Below are 15,960 nucleotides of genomic sequence, written 5' to 3'. Positions count from 1 at the left end.
AACGGCCCGTGGACCCCGGGACCCTGTGCCGAGTCGCGGCTGTCACTCCTCTCCTTAACCCTAGAAAGCTTCTGTCAGCATGCACGGTGGTCCTGAGGGCCCAGAGGGACGTCCCCCAGCAGGGCGCACACCCAGGGACCCCCTGACAGAGAGGTAGGCTCGGGAGCCAAGCAGATGGAGGGCCCGGCCTCCAGCTGGCGACCTCACCTCTCCGAGCCTCAGTTTCCTCGCCGCAACAGTGGGAGCACCACCCCACCTCACAGGGAAGGAAGTCGCCAGGGGGGCCTCACACCGTCATCGGGGACACAAGGTCCCGAGTTTAGTCCCACCGACCACACACCTACTATGTGCCAGGCACCAGAACCAGCACTTTCCGCCCACGGCCCCAAGGCCCACGGCAAGCTGGGCAGGCAGAGCTGGGATGCACCAGGCTGACACTCCAACCTGCTCTTACTCACAAGGCCACAAGGCCACAAGGCCCGGGGGACGCCAACCACTTCTTGAGCACCTACTGTGTGCCAGGCACTGTGCTGAGCATTTACAGGATTCACCCGCCTCGTGCTCACAATGAACCCCATGAGGTCAAAACAGCTCCATCCCCAGGTGAGGAAAGCGGGGGTGCGGAGAGGGAGGGCCTCAAGGACCCAGAGGTGAGGAAAACTGAGACCTGCACCCAGGCCTGTCTGAAGCTGACATTCTAGAACTTTCCACCACATTGACAGTAAGAGTAAGAAGAGCAGCCGACCTGTATTAAGCGCTAGCTGTGTGCCCGGCCTGCTCCTGACACCTTATCCACATCGTCTCACTTCGTCCACACCACCCTCTGCAAGGGGTGCTACGATCATTTTCTCATTTTCCAAACGAGGAAACCGAGGCTCAGAGAGAGATGTGAACTTGATCGGGGCCACACAGCGGGAAAGGGGCGAGCTGAGACTCGAGCCCAGGCGAGCTGGCCCAGTGCCCACGCCCTTCATCTCCCCTCTGCACCCCTGGCTCCTGACTCGCCTCCTCCAGGAAGCCTTCCCCAAGATGCCTCCCCCCGGCCCCCCCATCAATGCACGCGCCCTCAGCCGTCCACCGTGCACGCGCTTGCCATGGGCCGGAGCACCATTTGTCCCAGAATTCATCCTTTGGCGGCCACCCCCTCCACCAGCCTGGCCCCCACAGGGGACCCTGGACCAGCCAGGGCCCTACCTGCCCCATGATGATTAAGTGGACCAACTGTGACCCGTGTCCCTGGACCAGGCCTCGCGCTGGTGACCTCAGCCCGGCGTGGTGAGGGTGGGAGGATGGGGAAGCGGTGGAGACATTCTGTGGGAGGATGGGGTCCCCCCGCCGCCCGCCCGTCCCTGGGAGGAGCTTTGGCAATCGGAGAAGGCAGTGGGCCCACCAAGAAAAGGAGGAAGAGAGCACAGGCCGAGGCAAGAGGCTCGTGGCCGGGGTGAATCAACACCCAGTGGGCGGCGGGGCCCGGAGGGTGGACTCCACAGAGCCGCCGGCCCAGGAGGGAGGCCAAAGGCGGGCGGAACTCAGCGGAGCGGGGAGGGGGCACACATTTCGAGCCCCTGTGTGCCAGCGGCCATTCGCCCAGACCTTCCCAACTCTGCCCAGCGGCCCTGCAGGGCAGGGGTCCACATCCGCATTTAATGTAGCCGAGATCAGAGAAGTAAAGTGACTTGCCCAGGGTCACACAGCATCTAAGTGGTGGAGCTGGTATTTGAACCAAGGTCCGTGGCCCAGAAAAGGGGTTAAAAGCACAGTCTTTGTCGTCGGACCTGGATTCCAGTCTGGGCTCCCACTTGTAACCATGTGGTCTTGCACATGGCACAGCTCCTCTCTGGGTCTCGGTTTCTCTGTCCGCACAACGGACGTGACAACACACCAATGTCAGAGATTGTCAGGTGGCATCTCTGAGCCAGCACAGAGCTTGTCTGAAATCAGAGAGGAGGAGTATCATGGGACAGGTAGTGTGGGCCCTATTTGAATGCCCCCATTGCTGGGGAGCTCAGTCTCTTACAGAATAGATTTTCCAGCCACAAACTTCTCCTTACTTTGAACTAAATAAGACCTGCCTTTCCCTGGGACCGTCCCAGGCTGGCCGTGGAGCCCCCCTGCCCCCCTCTCCTCCTCTGTAAAATGGAACCGCTGACCTTGTGCAGAGGGCTCGGTTACTTAACAACCGAGTCCTGGCCTCCTACTGTGTGCCAAGCATCGGTCTCGGCACTGGGGACACAGAAGGAAACAAGACCAACAAAGTCTGTGATCCTGTGGGGCTGATGCTTCACGGAGAGGACACAGACGTCAAACATAAACTCTTCAGAAATATAATCACTAGATAATCTTTTGTTGGGGAAATCTCAATACCAGGAGCATCCAAACAACAGAGAACATTTAGAATTTATTTTTCTGATCTTCCATTTTTTAAGTGACATCATTGTACAAATCAGATGATGCTCCTTCTTGGCTTAAAACCCTCCCATGGCTCCCACCGTCTTCAGGATCAAGTGTAGATGCCTTGGTACAGCCGACACGCTCCATGTGGTCCGGCTCCTACGGTCCTCTCTGACCCCCCAGCCCACTCCCCTGGAGCTGCCCAGGCACCCTCACTGTTCCTCCAACACCCCACGCTCTTCCAGTTCTCAGGGCCACCGTCCCTGCTGTTGCCTCCACCTGAAGCTGTTCCTCGCACTCTCCAGCTGGCCAACTCGTCCTCGGGACAGTCCCCCTCCTCGTCCCGGGGAGACGCATCTGGGCCCAGTCCAGCCTATCCGCTCGGCTGGCTCACTCGGCCTCCTTCTCCGGGCCCCTGCGAAAATCCACGCAGAACGGAAAGAAAAATAGCCAGGAAAGAGCGTGAGTCATTTGTTTACAGGCTAATTAATTACTAAGCTCGAAAACTTGATTTCCATTCTTCCTTTTTTTCCCCTCTCTGCCCTTTGAGAATGTTTGGAATCCACATTGTTTCCCAACGCAAAAGTATGTCAAGGTTATTTTTAGCAAACGCACATGACCGCCGGGACTGTTATTCACGCCCGCGTCAGTGGGGAGCCGGCCACGGGGCCAGGCTGCTTCGTGCTGTTCAGCGGTGGCTCCTGGCAGGCGGGCAGGTCTGCAGGAGCCCTGACGGCCTTGGCGTCCATGGGGACCCAGGCCGGGTCCAGGGCTGAGGGCCCGGGGGCTCCAGGCCACAGTTCCTCCCCTGACCAGGGGCTGCGCTGCAGGAGGGGCGGGGCGTTCTCCCAAGCCAGGTGCACAAATGGCTTTTTCCTAGACTCGTCGGTGGGGACCTGGGACAGGTCTGCGGCTCGCCCCTCCACGCCTTGCCTTCAGAGGGCAGTGGGAGAAGCCTTCCTGATTCACCTTTGGTTCACCCAGGATGGAGCCGTCCTCGCGCTCTGTCTAGCTGACACCACTGCCCCCTCTGCTCACGTCCCCGTCCCCACCCCGCTCCCACCCTCCTCACTCCTCCCACCAGACGCTGCTCGCCCCCCTGCTCTCAGAGGGCCCAGGGCGCAGAGCGGGGGCCCCGGGGGCAGGCACGCTTGCCAGGGGCTTCCTTCCACGATGGCTGTGCCCCTGTCCTGGGACGGGCCCAGCCGTGGTGGGGAACCTACTTGCAGCTGCCTCACGGGGATAAGAAAGGACCTGTCTCAACAGACACTGTCACCCAGCGATAAAGGGGACAATACAGCTGTGGGGCAGAAGACCGTCACCCCCAGAAGGCTGGCTCTGTGATGGTCCCTCTGTGTCCCCAGTGCCTGGCACACGGTGGGTGCTCAGGAAGGACGTGCCCGCTGACGGTGACCTGAGCTCCAGGCTTACTGTGCATCATCGGTTGAGTCACTTGCCTTTTCTGAGCCTCCGTGTCCCTTCTTGCAAATGGCAACTGACCTCTAATCCTAGAGCGGAGGTGGCACCTTCAACTGCCCACGTGAGCCAGGTAGGGACACAACGTGAAATGGGGGGGGGCGACTGACGCCATGTCCCCTGTGTGGGGACAGCCACTCCTCAGCTCCAGCACACAGCACCTGTGAGCCCAGAGTCCCCACATCTTCCAGAGATCCGGATGTTTGCAGACAGTGTCCTAATTTTTCAGTGTTGGCAGCTCATTTTGACTTTCAGCAAAAGAACCACATGGGCCAAACCCAACGCACCTGGAGGCCAACCTGGCCCATGCGCCACCGCCGGTTTAAGGCCTCGGTGGTGAGCGTTTGTGGCTCCCTAGGTCTCAGCAGGCCTGTCCCGCCCAGGCCTGGAACAGGGCAGGAAGGAGCTGGCGGCGCAGGCCTCAGCCCGCGTGGGAGCAGCTATTATCCCGGCTTAGGGGGCCGGGCCGACTCGCCTGCAGGCTGCGGGCATCGCCTGCCGCGCTGCGCCTTCACTTAATTAAGGAAGCCGATAAGCATCGAGGTGGAGCGTGGAGATAGGTCCGGAGTGAGTTAGCACACTGCGGCTGGTGAATGGATCTGCTGTGAGTGGCCCAGACAGGAGATCAGATTAGGACTCGGTGTGAGCCCAGGATGACCCCGGGTCCTCACGCTCAGGGCCCAGCGGCCCCTTTCTCGCCCTGACTCCGCAGGCCTCAGGGCCGGGCGCAGCGTCTCCTGGTACCTCCCTCCTGGCCACAACTGGCCCTGCAAATGGGCATGTGACACAAAGCTTGATCAGCCAGCCTCCAATACCTGCACAGGGTGCCAGGCCCCATGCTGGGCACCAGGGACAGCAGTGGAACCGAGGCAGATGAGGGCCGGTCCTCAGAGGGCTCCGGGTCTGGGGAGGAGGCTGATGAGAAGCAGGGGAACACAGCAGCCCAGCGCCGGGTGAGCGCGTCAGGGAGCTGGGCAGCATGGGCCACTCGACAGGGCAGCCAGGAGGACCCCCCCAGCTGCGACCTGCAGGCCGCGGAGTGTGCCCATAGCACCGTCCGCACGCCACCAGCCGGAGAAGGGGGCTTGCGATTCACGGAGGCGCGATCTGCACCAATGTCACCCCTCCTGCCACCCCTTCACGGATTCAGCACATCTCTGTGGAATACCTACTGTGTGCCAGGCCCAGGCTGAGCGCCGGGGGTCATCATGAACAAGACAGACAACAGGCCCTATCTAAGGAAGGAGAAAGACAAACAAATAAATAATGTATCACGTGGTGGAAGTCAAGAAGAAGGACTGGGGTGACAGCTAGCAGGGTAACCAGGGAAGGCCTCCAGGAGGCGGTGACCTTGAGATGAGACCTGAGTAAGGCAAGGGGCCCAGCTGTGCGGCAGAACTGGGGGAAGAGCCCGAAGGCCGAGGGAAGGGCAGTGAAAGGAGGTCAGCCCTGCCCAGTGCGACAGGGAGGCCCGTGTGGCGGGAACGCATGAGCCAGGGAGAGAACAGTGAGACAGGTGGAAAGGCCGGGGGCCGGAGCAGGCAGGGCCCTGTGCCCTCGGGAAGACTCAGAGACGGGAGCCATGGAGGGTTCTGGGCAGAGGGCCGAGAGCCGACTTAGGACCCACCTGGAAGCAACGGGCCCCTCGGCCGCGCGTGGGGAGTGGGCCAAGCGGAGGAAGGTGGAGTCGTGAGGCCGCAGAAGGTGCTCTGACCCCCTGGTTGGAGGTGGAGGGGACCCTGGCTGGATTCTGATGTATCTTAAAGGGAGAGCCGACAGGACTTCCTGACCGATTCCTGGATGTGGGGCAAGAGAAGAGTCGACTCACCCGCGTCTGGGCCCGAGCACCCAGGAGGACGGACCTGCCCCTCCTGAGAGTGGTTGGCCGTGGGTGGACCCAGAGCGCGGTCCGGACCCTGCCCACTCCCCGAAGCCCCCTGCTGACCCCAACCCCAGCTCTCCAAGGCCAGCCGTGGAGGGCGAGAGTGAGGAGCTGGCCCCACCCAGGCCTCCTGGCAGGAAAGGGGCACCCAGGGCCTGGCCGCAGGATGACACAACACTTAATTTCTCCGCCGAGTTTTGCAATGGGCACCCTTTATTGACTGGCGGAGCGAGGGGATGTTGCAACCGCCCCAACGGGTGATCATGGCTGATGCCAGGCCAGGCCCCCGGCATCCTCTTGACCCACAAGGACTGAGTCCCAAACAGGCCAGCCCGGGCCTGGCCGTGATGGTGGCACAGCAGGCAGAGAGAGCGCTGGCCTCAGAGCCCACCCAGTTGAAAGCTCAGCTGCTCCACTGGGCTGGTGACCTCGGGCAAGTCACTTCCCTCTCTGGACCTCAACTCTTCCTCTGAAAAAACGGGAGCAATTAAAGGAATTATTCTTAAATTACTGTAAAACTGTTACCCAGCACACCGTTTAACGATTATTGAGCACTTGCTGTGTGCCTGGCCCCGTGCTGAGCGCTTTCTGCACGTCATGTCATTTAATCCTCATGTCAACCTTTAAACTGTCATTTTCCTATTTTGCAAATGGGGAAACTGAGGCTCAGAGAGAGGAAGTGACTGGCCCCGGTCACCCAGCCTGTCAGGGGCGGAGCAGGGACTCGGGCTCAGGGTCCGACTCTGAACCCTGGCTCTCTTGTCAGGATGCCACCATGGCTGTCTCCTCCCCCGTAAAATGGGAATGACAGGCTACAGGGCGTTAAGCAGCGCCCCCCTCGTGGCTGGTGTCTGGCACCTGGGGGCACTCAGAACACAGTGGGCATTATTATTGTTAGCAGAATTGTCGTTACTGCCAGCACACCCCTAGGGTTTCCAGGCAGCCGGCATACCTCCCTCGCCCCGGCCCTGCCCCACTGGCCCTGTGGGGCACGGACGGGACACAAGCTTCAGACCCCTCCAGCACGTGTGCCCTGTCACCAGGGCCACGATTCCCACCACCACTCCAGGCCATTTATAGGCCAAAGGAGGCCACGGGGTCAATGACAATCCCAGAGTGATGGGTGCCACGGGACAGTCCCGTGAAAGAGGGTCATTTACCCCATCCAGCAGAGGCGGACGCCAAGCCAGAGAGAAGGGGACAGGGACGTCACTCCCACCATGACGGGCCTGACTGTTCAAGGCACTGACGCAAGGCCTTCCTGGCAAAATGTCTGTCTCTCCCCGTCCCTGTCTCCCTCCTCCCTCTTTCCCTCCGCGTCTCTCGGCCTCTCCGCTGGGTCTCTGTCTCTCCCTCGGATCTCTGGCCCAGGCCCCTTTTCCGCACACACACCCTCGGCCGCCTACCTCCTCTCCGCTCCTGGCTCTATAAATATTTACTGAGGTGAAGGGGTCTGGCCACCTTCTGTGCTCGAAACCCTCACGCAGCCCCACCTCCCTTCCCACAGCCGCCACCCAAAGACCCCCCCTCCCAGGAGGGAAGGCAGGTGGGGGTCCACAGCCTCAGGGATGCCGGGAACGCCGGCACAGGGGTCCACAACCCTGGCCCCAGCTGGATCCCCTCTTACTGGGGAGGGCAGACTCCACCCACGGCACCCTGAGGGCGAATGCTGATTGGCCCAAGTCAAACGTCACCCTCTGCCTCCCCTCGCAGAGATTGGCTGAGGCTGGACAAGGAATGCGACTATGGCAGCAGGTGAGGAAGTCTGCCAAGGGACTTCTGGGAGCAGTTTCTTCCTAAGGGGACACTTGAGGGCCTTTTCTTGCCTTGGCCATGGCTGTGTAAGGAAGAGATGGCAGGAGCTTTGGCAGCTGTCATGGAGCTATGAGGAGCTAGGCTGGGAGGAGATGGCAGAATCACCAGACGGGAAGAACCTGGTGCCTCAGTGATGCCCAGCCCCGACAACCTCCAATTTGCCCAGCCATTATTCATTCAGTCATTCAACAAGTATTTATTGACCACCTACTGTGCTAAGCGTTGTGTTGGGCACTGGGGACGCAGCCAGGAGCAGTCGACATGATCCCTGCCTTGTATTCTGGGGTAGAGGACAGACCTCAGACGCATAATCATCTGAGCAAGTGTCAAACAACGGCCACAATGAGGCCTGCGAGGAGAGCTCCCTGGAGATGAGACCAGAAGGGGAGCCGGGGAGGCGTCCCTGGGGCTGTGTCTCAGGCCCGGGTGCCCAGCAGAGCCTGAAACGAAGGCTGGAATGCAGGTGACTCACTGAGGAATGCTTGCGGAGAAAAGGAGAGAGCGATGCAGGGCAGGGCCTGGGCCAGGGCTAAGCTAGGATGTGTCTCAGCGGCGTCCAGCTTCAGCCTGACCCCACGGGGAGCTCTGGCATGTGAATGGCGCTGCGGAGTTGATCCCACCTGGAACCAAGAGGGTGGAGGTTTGTTCCCCTGATTTAATCTGTCATTGGCTGTGTCTGCCTCTGATGTGGGGGTGAGAGGACCTCCAGGATGAGGCAGTCCTGTTCAGTGAGGCAACTCTCCAGAAAAGGGCTCCAGCCAGGAGCGCTGAGCTGCCGACACTGCATGGCAGCTGGGAGCTGGGTGCAGGGTCCAGTGTAAGGGAATCTGAGTGGGTCACCACAGCACCCACCACAGGAGGTCCCCCTCCTCTGAGATCTGGGCACTGACTAAGTGAAGAGGAGAGAGGAAAGCATTCTAGTAGAAGAGACAGCATGTACAAAGGCCCTGAGGCAGGCATGAGTCAGACTCACTGAAAGGAAACCAAAGCAGCATTAACAGAGGGAATGAGCGAGAGAGTGGGGGTGGTTAGGAGAGAGGGCAGCCATCTTGCAGCACCTGCAGGCCATGATTCAGAGGTGAATCCGTATTCTGAGGGCAGTGGGTGTCAGGGGAGACTGCTGAGCCAGGTGGGATGGCGATCCTGCTCACACCATGTAAGGCTACATCTGGCAGTGCATGGAAAGTCGGCATGGGGCTGAGACTAGGAACAGGAGACCACCTGGAGGCTGTTGAGATCGTGCAGGTGGATCCCAAGCCTGAGCGGTGGAGGGAGGGTGCTGGGAAGGGCCAGGGCCAGGCAAGGCTTCAGGAGGTGACGACAGTGGCAGTTATCGATCACTCCCCGTGAGTCAGGCGCGGCTCCAAGCCCGTCACAGACAGTAACTTATTTAAGCTCATCCGTGCGAAGGAAGAACTTATTACCCCTGCTTCACAATGAGGAAACTGAGGCATGGTGGGATCGACACCCTAGAAATGGCTCAAACCCTCACTTGCCAGAACTTTCTGTCCCGCCCCACTGTGCCCCAGGACACTTGTAAACCTCAGGCATCCAGGGCACCTTGGGGCAGATCAGGCACCTGGACCCCCTCCACCCCCAGATGGGGACACGTGGGAATCCACCACGTCACCAGTCACTTTCTCATTTCTCCCTCCTGGAGACATCAGTGTGGTTATCATGTCAAGGTCCCCAGCCACAGACCCCATTTCCACCCAGTTCCTCGTGCTCTCCTCTGGGGCGGGACCCTACCCCCGACCCCGTGTGACCCAGCAACCCAGAGGCAGGCAGGGACTTGCCCGAGGCCACCCTGCATGTCCCAGGCGCAGGTGCCTGCAGCTGAGGCGAGGTCACCAGGGCCTGTGCTGTTATCTGTGGCCGGAGGCAAGGGGCCCGGTGGGACACCTGGGGCCAGTGATACTGTGGCCTGTGGTCCCGGGCTCCGTGAGGACAGGCGGGCCATGCCCAGCCCGGAGATTATCAAGAGCAGATTCTGGCCAGTGATTCATTACGACATCACAGCCATGGCTGCCCCACAGGGTCTGCAGACTCTGAGGCAGGATCTTCCTGGACTGGGACCGGGGGAGGGGTGGGGATGGTGCGGGGAGACCCCGGGTCAGCAGAAGGCCCTTCCTCAGAGGCATCCACACCGCAAAAAATGTCTGGGCCACTTCGTGATGGTCACTGGCTCACTCGTGGAGCCCGGGCTGTGCATCAGGCCCTGTGGGACACAGTGGTGACCAGCAGACCTGGTGCCTGTCCTCAGGGAGCTGACACTTGTGTGGAGGAAGCAGGCAGTGAATAAGGAATCCCATTAAGAGAATGGAGAAGGCAGAGTGCTGGGAAGGAGAGGTTCACGGGGCTGCAGGGGTGTGTACCAGGGAGGCCTCCCCACTGCGGGGACTTTGATCTGAGGCCTAAAAGATGCACAGGGGAGGGCTCTGGGAGGAGGTAGAGGAAGAGCATATGGGAGGGGTTGCAGCATATGCAAAGGTCCTGCGGTAGGCCAACTGCGGAATGCTTGGAGGTAAAAGGGCAGAAAGGGAGGGCCAGAGTGATGAGGTAGGAGCAAGAACAGATCAGCAGGTCCCCCTAGGCCGAGGTAAGGAGCTAGGATTTTAGCTTACAGGCCATGGGGAGCCATGGAAGGCTTTAGGCAGAGGTTGACGTAGAATTGATCAGACTGGAGTCCAGTGCATCAGCTACACAGGGTGGCCTGGAGGGGCCTGAGTGACTACAGGTTCTAAGACCTGAGAGTCGAGGCCTCCTGGGTCTCCCCCTTTCCAATAGTCAGCACCCCAGTAGTCAGCAGGCAGAGGCCTGGCTGGGCAATCCCAGGCACACCATGGCCCCCGGCTGCCCACCCTCACCTGGACCTCCCAGGGAACATTCCAGGCAGCGATTATCTTAGTTCTGAGCACTAATTAGCCCGGTTCCACCTCAGGCCTTCCTAGCTCTGCTCCGAGGGGGCCCCAGGGAGGCCGCCTCTGGGTCGGAGATCCTGAGGAGCGACTGCAGGGGCAAGAAGTCAGGAGCCTGAGCTGGCTCCTAGGTCCACTCAGAACTGTAGCTGCCACCCGGAGGTGTGGGACACGCCCTGCTGGGGACGCCTCCCGCACCCTCTGCCCCCGCCCCCGCCCCTCCCGGCGTTCCTGCCCCTAGCCACTACCCGCCCCCCTCCCCGGGAGCTCACTGCCTCCTACCCTGCTCTGGTCTCTGCCTCTCTCAGCCTGAATCCGGCTCCGTGTGTGTCTCTCTTTCTCTTCCCCTCTCTCGGTCCTTGTCTCTCTCTCTCTCTCTGCCTCTGTCCCTCTGTCTCCTCATCTCCCTGCCGCCCCACCCCCGGGCTCAATGCCCAGCCTTCCTCCCCTCCCCCCAGCCCGGGTTGGGGGCTGCTTTTCTGCTCCCAGCCCCTCGGGGGTAAGGCGTGGGGGTGAGTGTCCCTGAGCAACCTCCAGGTGGAGGAGTGAAGACGGTGCCCACACCGCTCCAACCCTGCCGGTTTTTCCAGCTCAGCCCCGCCCTGGACTGGGCCACCCCCTCCCGGGGACCCACCCTCCCTGAGCCAAGCAGGGCTAAGGCAAGGTGAGGCCTGAACGGGAGCGTCCTGGGAAACGGAAGCCAAAGCAGGATTAAAGGCCCGGGCCCTCTGCACCCGTCCAGGCTCCATTTACATAGGGGGAAACTGAGGCTCAGAGAGGGCTTAGGGTCGCATAGCTAATTACAGTCAGAATTCGAACCCAGGATTTAGGAGGAGACTCAGCCATAACCAAGGGTCTCCCTCCCGCTCCCGGCCCCCCAGTCTCCTTGCCCAGAGGCCAGGCTGGTCCCAGTGTCTTATGTGTCCTTCCAGAATTGTCCGTGCATTTCCATATTCCTCTCTTCATGAATGTTCTAACACAAGTGGAGGAACAATAGGCCTCGTTCTGCACCTGCTTCTGCGCTTAACCACATCGTGGAGGTCTGCTCTTATCAGAGCCTTCTTCCTTATTTCCAACTCCCGCTGGGTCCTCCAGGGAGGGGACCAGCCCCGGAGGACTGAACCAGCCCCCCAACCATGAATGTCCCGGTTCTTTCTAGTCTCTTTTTTATGTAGAAAATGTCGCAGTGACCCCCAAGCCCCTAACACACAGGCACATACGTGCACACACACACACATGCTCACACATGCATGCACACGCCAGGCTGCTGGCCTGCAGGGTCCAGTGGCCCTGGAAGGTGGCGGTGAGCCCTGCCCAGGCCGAGCTCAGGATCACAGAGCGGAGCTGGTTCAAACCGCAGGTTTCGGGGCCTGCTCCACTCGAAGCTGAAATGTGGGCCAAAAAAACCCCGGAATCTGCATTTTTAACAAACGCCCCCAGAGAGGGAGTCAGAGCCGGGGGCCATGGCAAAACGGGGGGCTGTCCAGCTGGATTTTCAAGCAGTGTTTGCAGCTCCCAGGGCTCCAGGGGGCCGCCCCCCATCTCAGCAGCTCCCTGTTGTTCCGTTCACGTGCTGAGGCTCCGGAAGAAGTCGGGGGGCAAATAAAAAAGGTTACACAGTGAAATAACAGCGATAATGAAGCTGAAAAACCAATAGATGGGGAAACAGAGGCAAAGAGAGGCCATAGGACAAGCCCGAGACTCCACGGCCTTGGTGTTAACATGCAGCAAGGCTGAACTTGAACCCAGGCCTCCTAACTCGCAGGCCAGTTTTCTGTTGCATTCCGTCCCACCCTGGGCAGTCTCCCGTCAGTCAGCCGTTGCTCCTCCACCCCCACCTGCCCCTCCCCCACCCTCTCACTGCTCATGCCGTCATCCAGCCCACCCCCACCCGCCTAAGTCCATGCACCCGTCTGTCCATCCATCTCTCTGTCCCTAGACACAACCACTCACCCAACACCCATCCTCCACCCTCATGCAGGATTCAGGGCACCTACTATGCGCCGGGTGCCATGCCAAGCGCTGAGAACACAGCACCAACATGACAGCCCTGTTCCCACCCCGGAGCTCAGCGCCTGTGGGAGGGACCCACCGCAGCAGATAACCACACAGCTGTGCCCCCAAACGGGGGTCCTGGCTGTGAATACTGTGCACAGGAATGGAGGGGAGCAAATGGGGCTCCGGGGAGCCCTCTCCTCTGAGAATTAAGTAATGAGCAGGCCTGATCCGGGTAAAAAGGAAAGGGAAAGGCGTTCGTTGAGGAGGGAACAGCGTGGGCAAAGCGTGGAAGGAGGAATGGCAAGTTGCAGGAATGAGAGAAAGTGGGGGGAGGGTTGAGGTGCAGGTGTGAGCGGGGACACACTGGCCGTGCTGAGGACCTGTCTGATTGGAGCCCCAGCGACAGGGAGAGGGGAAGATCAGAGGGGCCGAGGGGCGGGGTAGGTGCCACAGAGCAGAGGCCACCAAGCCAGCAACCAGGCTCCCGGAAGCCCACGCGGGAGACGGTCTGGGGAGCTCCCCTCAGGACTGGGTCCTGCCCCCTGCCTCTCTCCCCAGGGGAACCAGCCCCGGCCTGCCCTCCTGGCCGGTAGGAACGCTGTCTCCCTGGCCCCCCGCCAGCTCCCAGCTCCCTGCCAGCCCCAGCCCGGCTGCCGCCTCCCACTCACCTGCCATCCTGCCCCACTGCAGGGGGCACCCCCTTCCTGCCCAGCTCATCTCGGGGCACCAAGCCCTCCATGGGGGGAGGCTGGGCATCACCCACCCCCAAGAACTTCATGAGAGCTTGGCAGGTCACTCCGTCCAACGCCTCCCTCTGCATACCCTCTGCACTGACCCGATGCTGCTTAGTGAGTGCCTACTGTGTACGAGGCACTGGGCTTAGCACTTCCCACCGGGTTCTTTCCTTTTGCGCTCTCTGCTTCCAGCTGCCACCACCCCTTAACCCCGGGAGGAAGAAGTCAAAGCAAATCCATCCTCTGCTCAGAACCCCACCGACCCACTGCCACATATACACGCCACCTTCTTCATCTCCTCTCCTCCTTCTCTCCCCTCGCTCACAACAGTCCCTGACACCGGCCTCCCAGAACGGAGAGAGCACGATCCCACCTCAGGGCCTTTGCACTTGCTGTTCCCTCTTTCTCCAGACATCCCCATGGCCCTCTCCCTTAATATCCTTCCACATCTTTGCTTAAATATCGCCTTTTCTCAGTGAGGCTTTCCCTGACCTCTGTAGTTAAACACAACATTGCACGCGCACACACACACACACACACTTCTTCTCTCCTTCCTTACCTTATTTTTCTCCACAGCCCTTCCCATCTGACCAACTGTATCCCCCACAGCGAGAATGGAAACTCCATGGAGACAGGCTCTGGGGCTATCTTATTTCCTGCTGTATTCCCAGGCTGAGCACCATGCCTGACACACAGTAGGGGCTCAGTGAAGTCATTCATGGAGCCCATCTTTGAGAGTCTTCTCTGTGCCAGGCTCAGGGTCACAGACACAGCAGAGAACAAAATGGAAACACTGTGGGACGCGGCCTCAGAGGCCCCGGGTCCAGGACGGCACGCAGCCACTTCCCGCCTGTGGGACCTCAGAACAATCCTGGAGGGCTGCAGGGCAGCCGGCCCCCGTGCCGCCCCACTGGCTCCCTCCATGCACCCCAGGCCATTCAGTGTCGTAATTCTTCTCGGGCAAGTGCTGGGCACGGTTATGGCTGATAGATATGGTCGTGCTCTTAGAAGTTTCACAAGGAACTCCCGTTGACCAAAACCCACCTCAACCGGACACTCAGTTACCCAGAACCAGGTTTTGTGGCTGTTTGTTTGTTTTTGTCCTTTGCTTCCGTTGGTTCATTTACCAGCCATTTATTTTCTGGGCACCGAACGTGTGGATGTCACGGAGGGTCCTGGACCCTGACGTCCAGGCAGGACTGACACACAGGGATTCGAATAAGGAGAGAGACGGGCTGGCAAACGGGGAGGGGGCGTGAAGCCACATGAAGGCACACTCCCTTCGTGGGCGTGGGTGGGGGGTGGTGAAAAGGGACCCACTCTTCTGGACTCAGGTTATAGTTCCGTAAAAAGCTTGTTTTAAAAAGTATAACAGAAAAAAAAGAAAGGCAGGAAGGCAAAGACGCGTAGGCACAGAGATGAAGGTAAAGCACAGGCAAACGCCTGCAGGTTGCACCCAGATCGTAAAACCGCCCTCGGCTGGTGAGGGGGGAGGTCCCGGCCGCGGTCCCAGATCGCCTGCAGCCTGATCAGAAATGTCTCCACGTTTAAAAAGAACCGATGTATTACTAGCATCCTTTTAAATCAAAAGTCAATCGTAAAAAAGGCCGAAAGGCCAGCCAGGGCATCAAAGGGCAGCTCCACCACGTGCTCCGGGGCCACACTCGGGCCTGGCCAGTCCTACTTCCCGGGTCTCAGCCCCGCTCGGCTGCCGATGGAAGCTGGGCCCAGAGGCCCGGCTCCTCTTTGGCTGCCTGTGGCCTTGCACAAGGCACGGCTTCCCACTTGCCAGGGTAGGAAGGTGAGGTCAGCGAGGTCCCCGGCGGGGACAGCAACACTCAAAGAATGTTCCTGAACGTCTAAGGGGTGACCTCACCAGGTGCCACCACCCTGCCCAGGGCCAGCGACCTGAAAATGCGGAGCCCCTCACTCTGAAGTCATCAGAACTTTGGGACGCAAGAGCACAGCATTAAGCAGGGAGCGGGGCCCCGTGCGGCGGCCCAGGTCGCGACCCAGGAAGCCGTCCCGGGTCCTGCCTCAGCTCTCCAAGAGCTGTTCCAAACCCAGAATGGAAATTAAGTTCCTTTCTCCAGAACTTTCCATTCCGTGCTGGCTGCTTTAACACGCTGGTGTTTTGAGGTCTGAGGGCAAAAACAGGCCGTCCCCCATCCCACAAGCAGCAATAACAACAGCAGGTATTACTACTGAGCACTTAGTATGCGCGGGCGTTGTGGCGAGTTTTGCACACAATTAACTCCTCCACTCTGCCCACTGACGCTGTTGTAGATGCTCTCAAGGGCAGGCTCTGGAAGTGGAAACTGAGGCACAGAGTGGGGAGCCACTCACTCTAGGTCACATAGCCAGATGAGGACAGAGCTGGGATCCGCACCCAAGCCTGTGGGGCTCCACAGCCCACGCGCTGGCCCAGGAAGGAAGGTAAAGGCCACAGGAGGCGGGCGGAGGCTGGCAGAGCCACCCCAGGCCAGGGAACGAGGCTCCGGGGAGGAGCAGCCGGCTGGCCGCCCTCTGTCCCACTGCCTCCCCTCCCCACTTGGAGCCCCGAGCTCTGGGCTGGAAAGGCCTTTGCCAGGCGGTGGTTTCGCCATCCCTCGCCAAGCCCCGGGGAGCTTCTGGGAGCTGAACAGGGCTATCCAGCTGGGGAATACAGGCCAGAGCACTGGGTGAAGAGTATGCCCCAGGGTCACCCAGGTTCAAATCCTGCCTCTGCTACCCACCGCTGTGTGAC

The 15,960-nt window shown here is 60.1% G+C and overlaps 1 protein-coding gene across 16 annotated transcripts; it reads right to left on the bottom strand.

The window, feature by feature from the left end:
- Positions 1-2,385: 2,385 nt before the first annotated feature.
- Positions 2,386-15,305, bottom strand: LOC103542266 (uncharacterized). 16 transcript variants are annotated; one of them, XR_011531155.1, is made up of 7 exons: positions 10,765-10,861; positions 7,776-8,184; positions 5,495-5,663; positions 5,040-5,102; positions 4,683-4,782; positions 4,155-4,469; positions 2,386-2,806 (listed from the first exon to the last, which is right to left on the bottom strand). XR_011531155.1 is itself a non-coding variant. In XM_070589433.1 (5 exons), the coding sequence occupies exons 1-5, from the start codon at positions 11,229-11,231 to the stop codon at positions 2,640-2,642; spliced, it is 966 nt and encodes a 321-aa protein (XP_070445534.1). In that variant the 5' UTR covers positions 11,232-11,329; the 3' UTR covers positions 2,386-2,639. The 16 variants fall into 16 exon arrangements, 2 of the variants coding, with proteins under 2 accessions (XP_070445534.1, XP_070445535.1); XR_011531156.1 differs by having other exon boundaries at positions 4,683-4,770; XR_011531159.1 differs by lacking the exons at positions 7,776-8,184; positions 10,765-10,861 and adding an exon at positions 5,813-5,938.
- Positions 15,306-15,960: the final 655 nt, after the last annotated feature.

This window comes from Equus przewalskii, chromosome 21 (genome assembly GCF_037783145.1).
Source record: "Equus przewalskii isolate Varuska chromosome 21, EquPr2, whole genome shotgun sequence".
In the NCBI taxonomy this organism is placed as follows: Eukaryota; Metazoa; Chordata; class Mammalia; order Perissodactyla; family Equidae; genus Equus; species Equus przewalskii.
The sequence above is the reverse complement of the archived record's forward strand: the minus strand, read 5'-3'. Positions and strand labels throughout refer to the sequence as shown.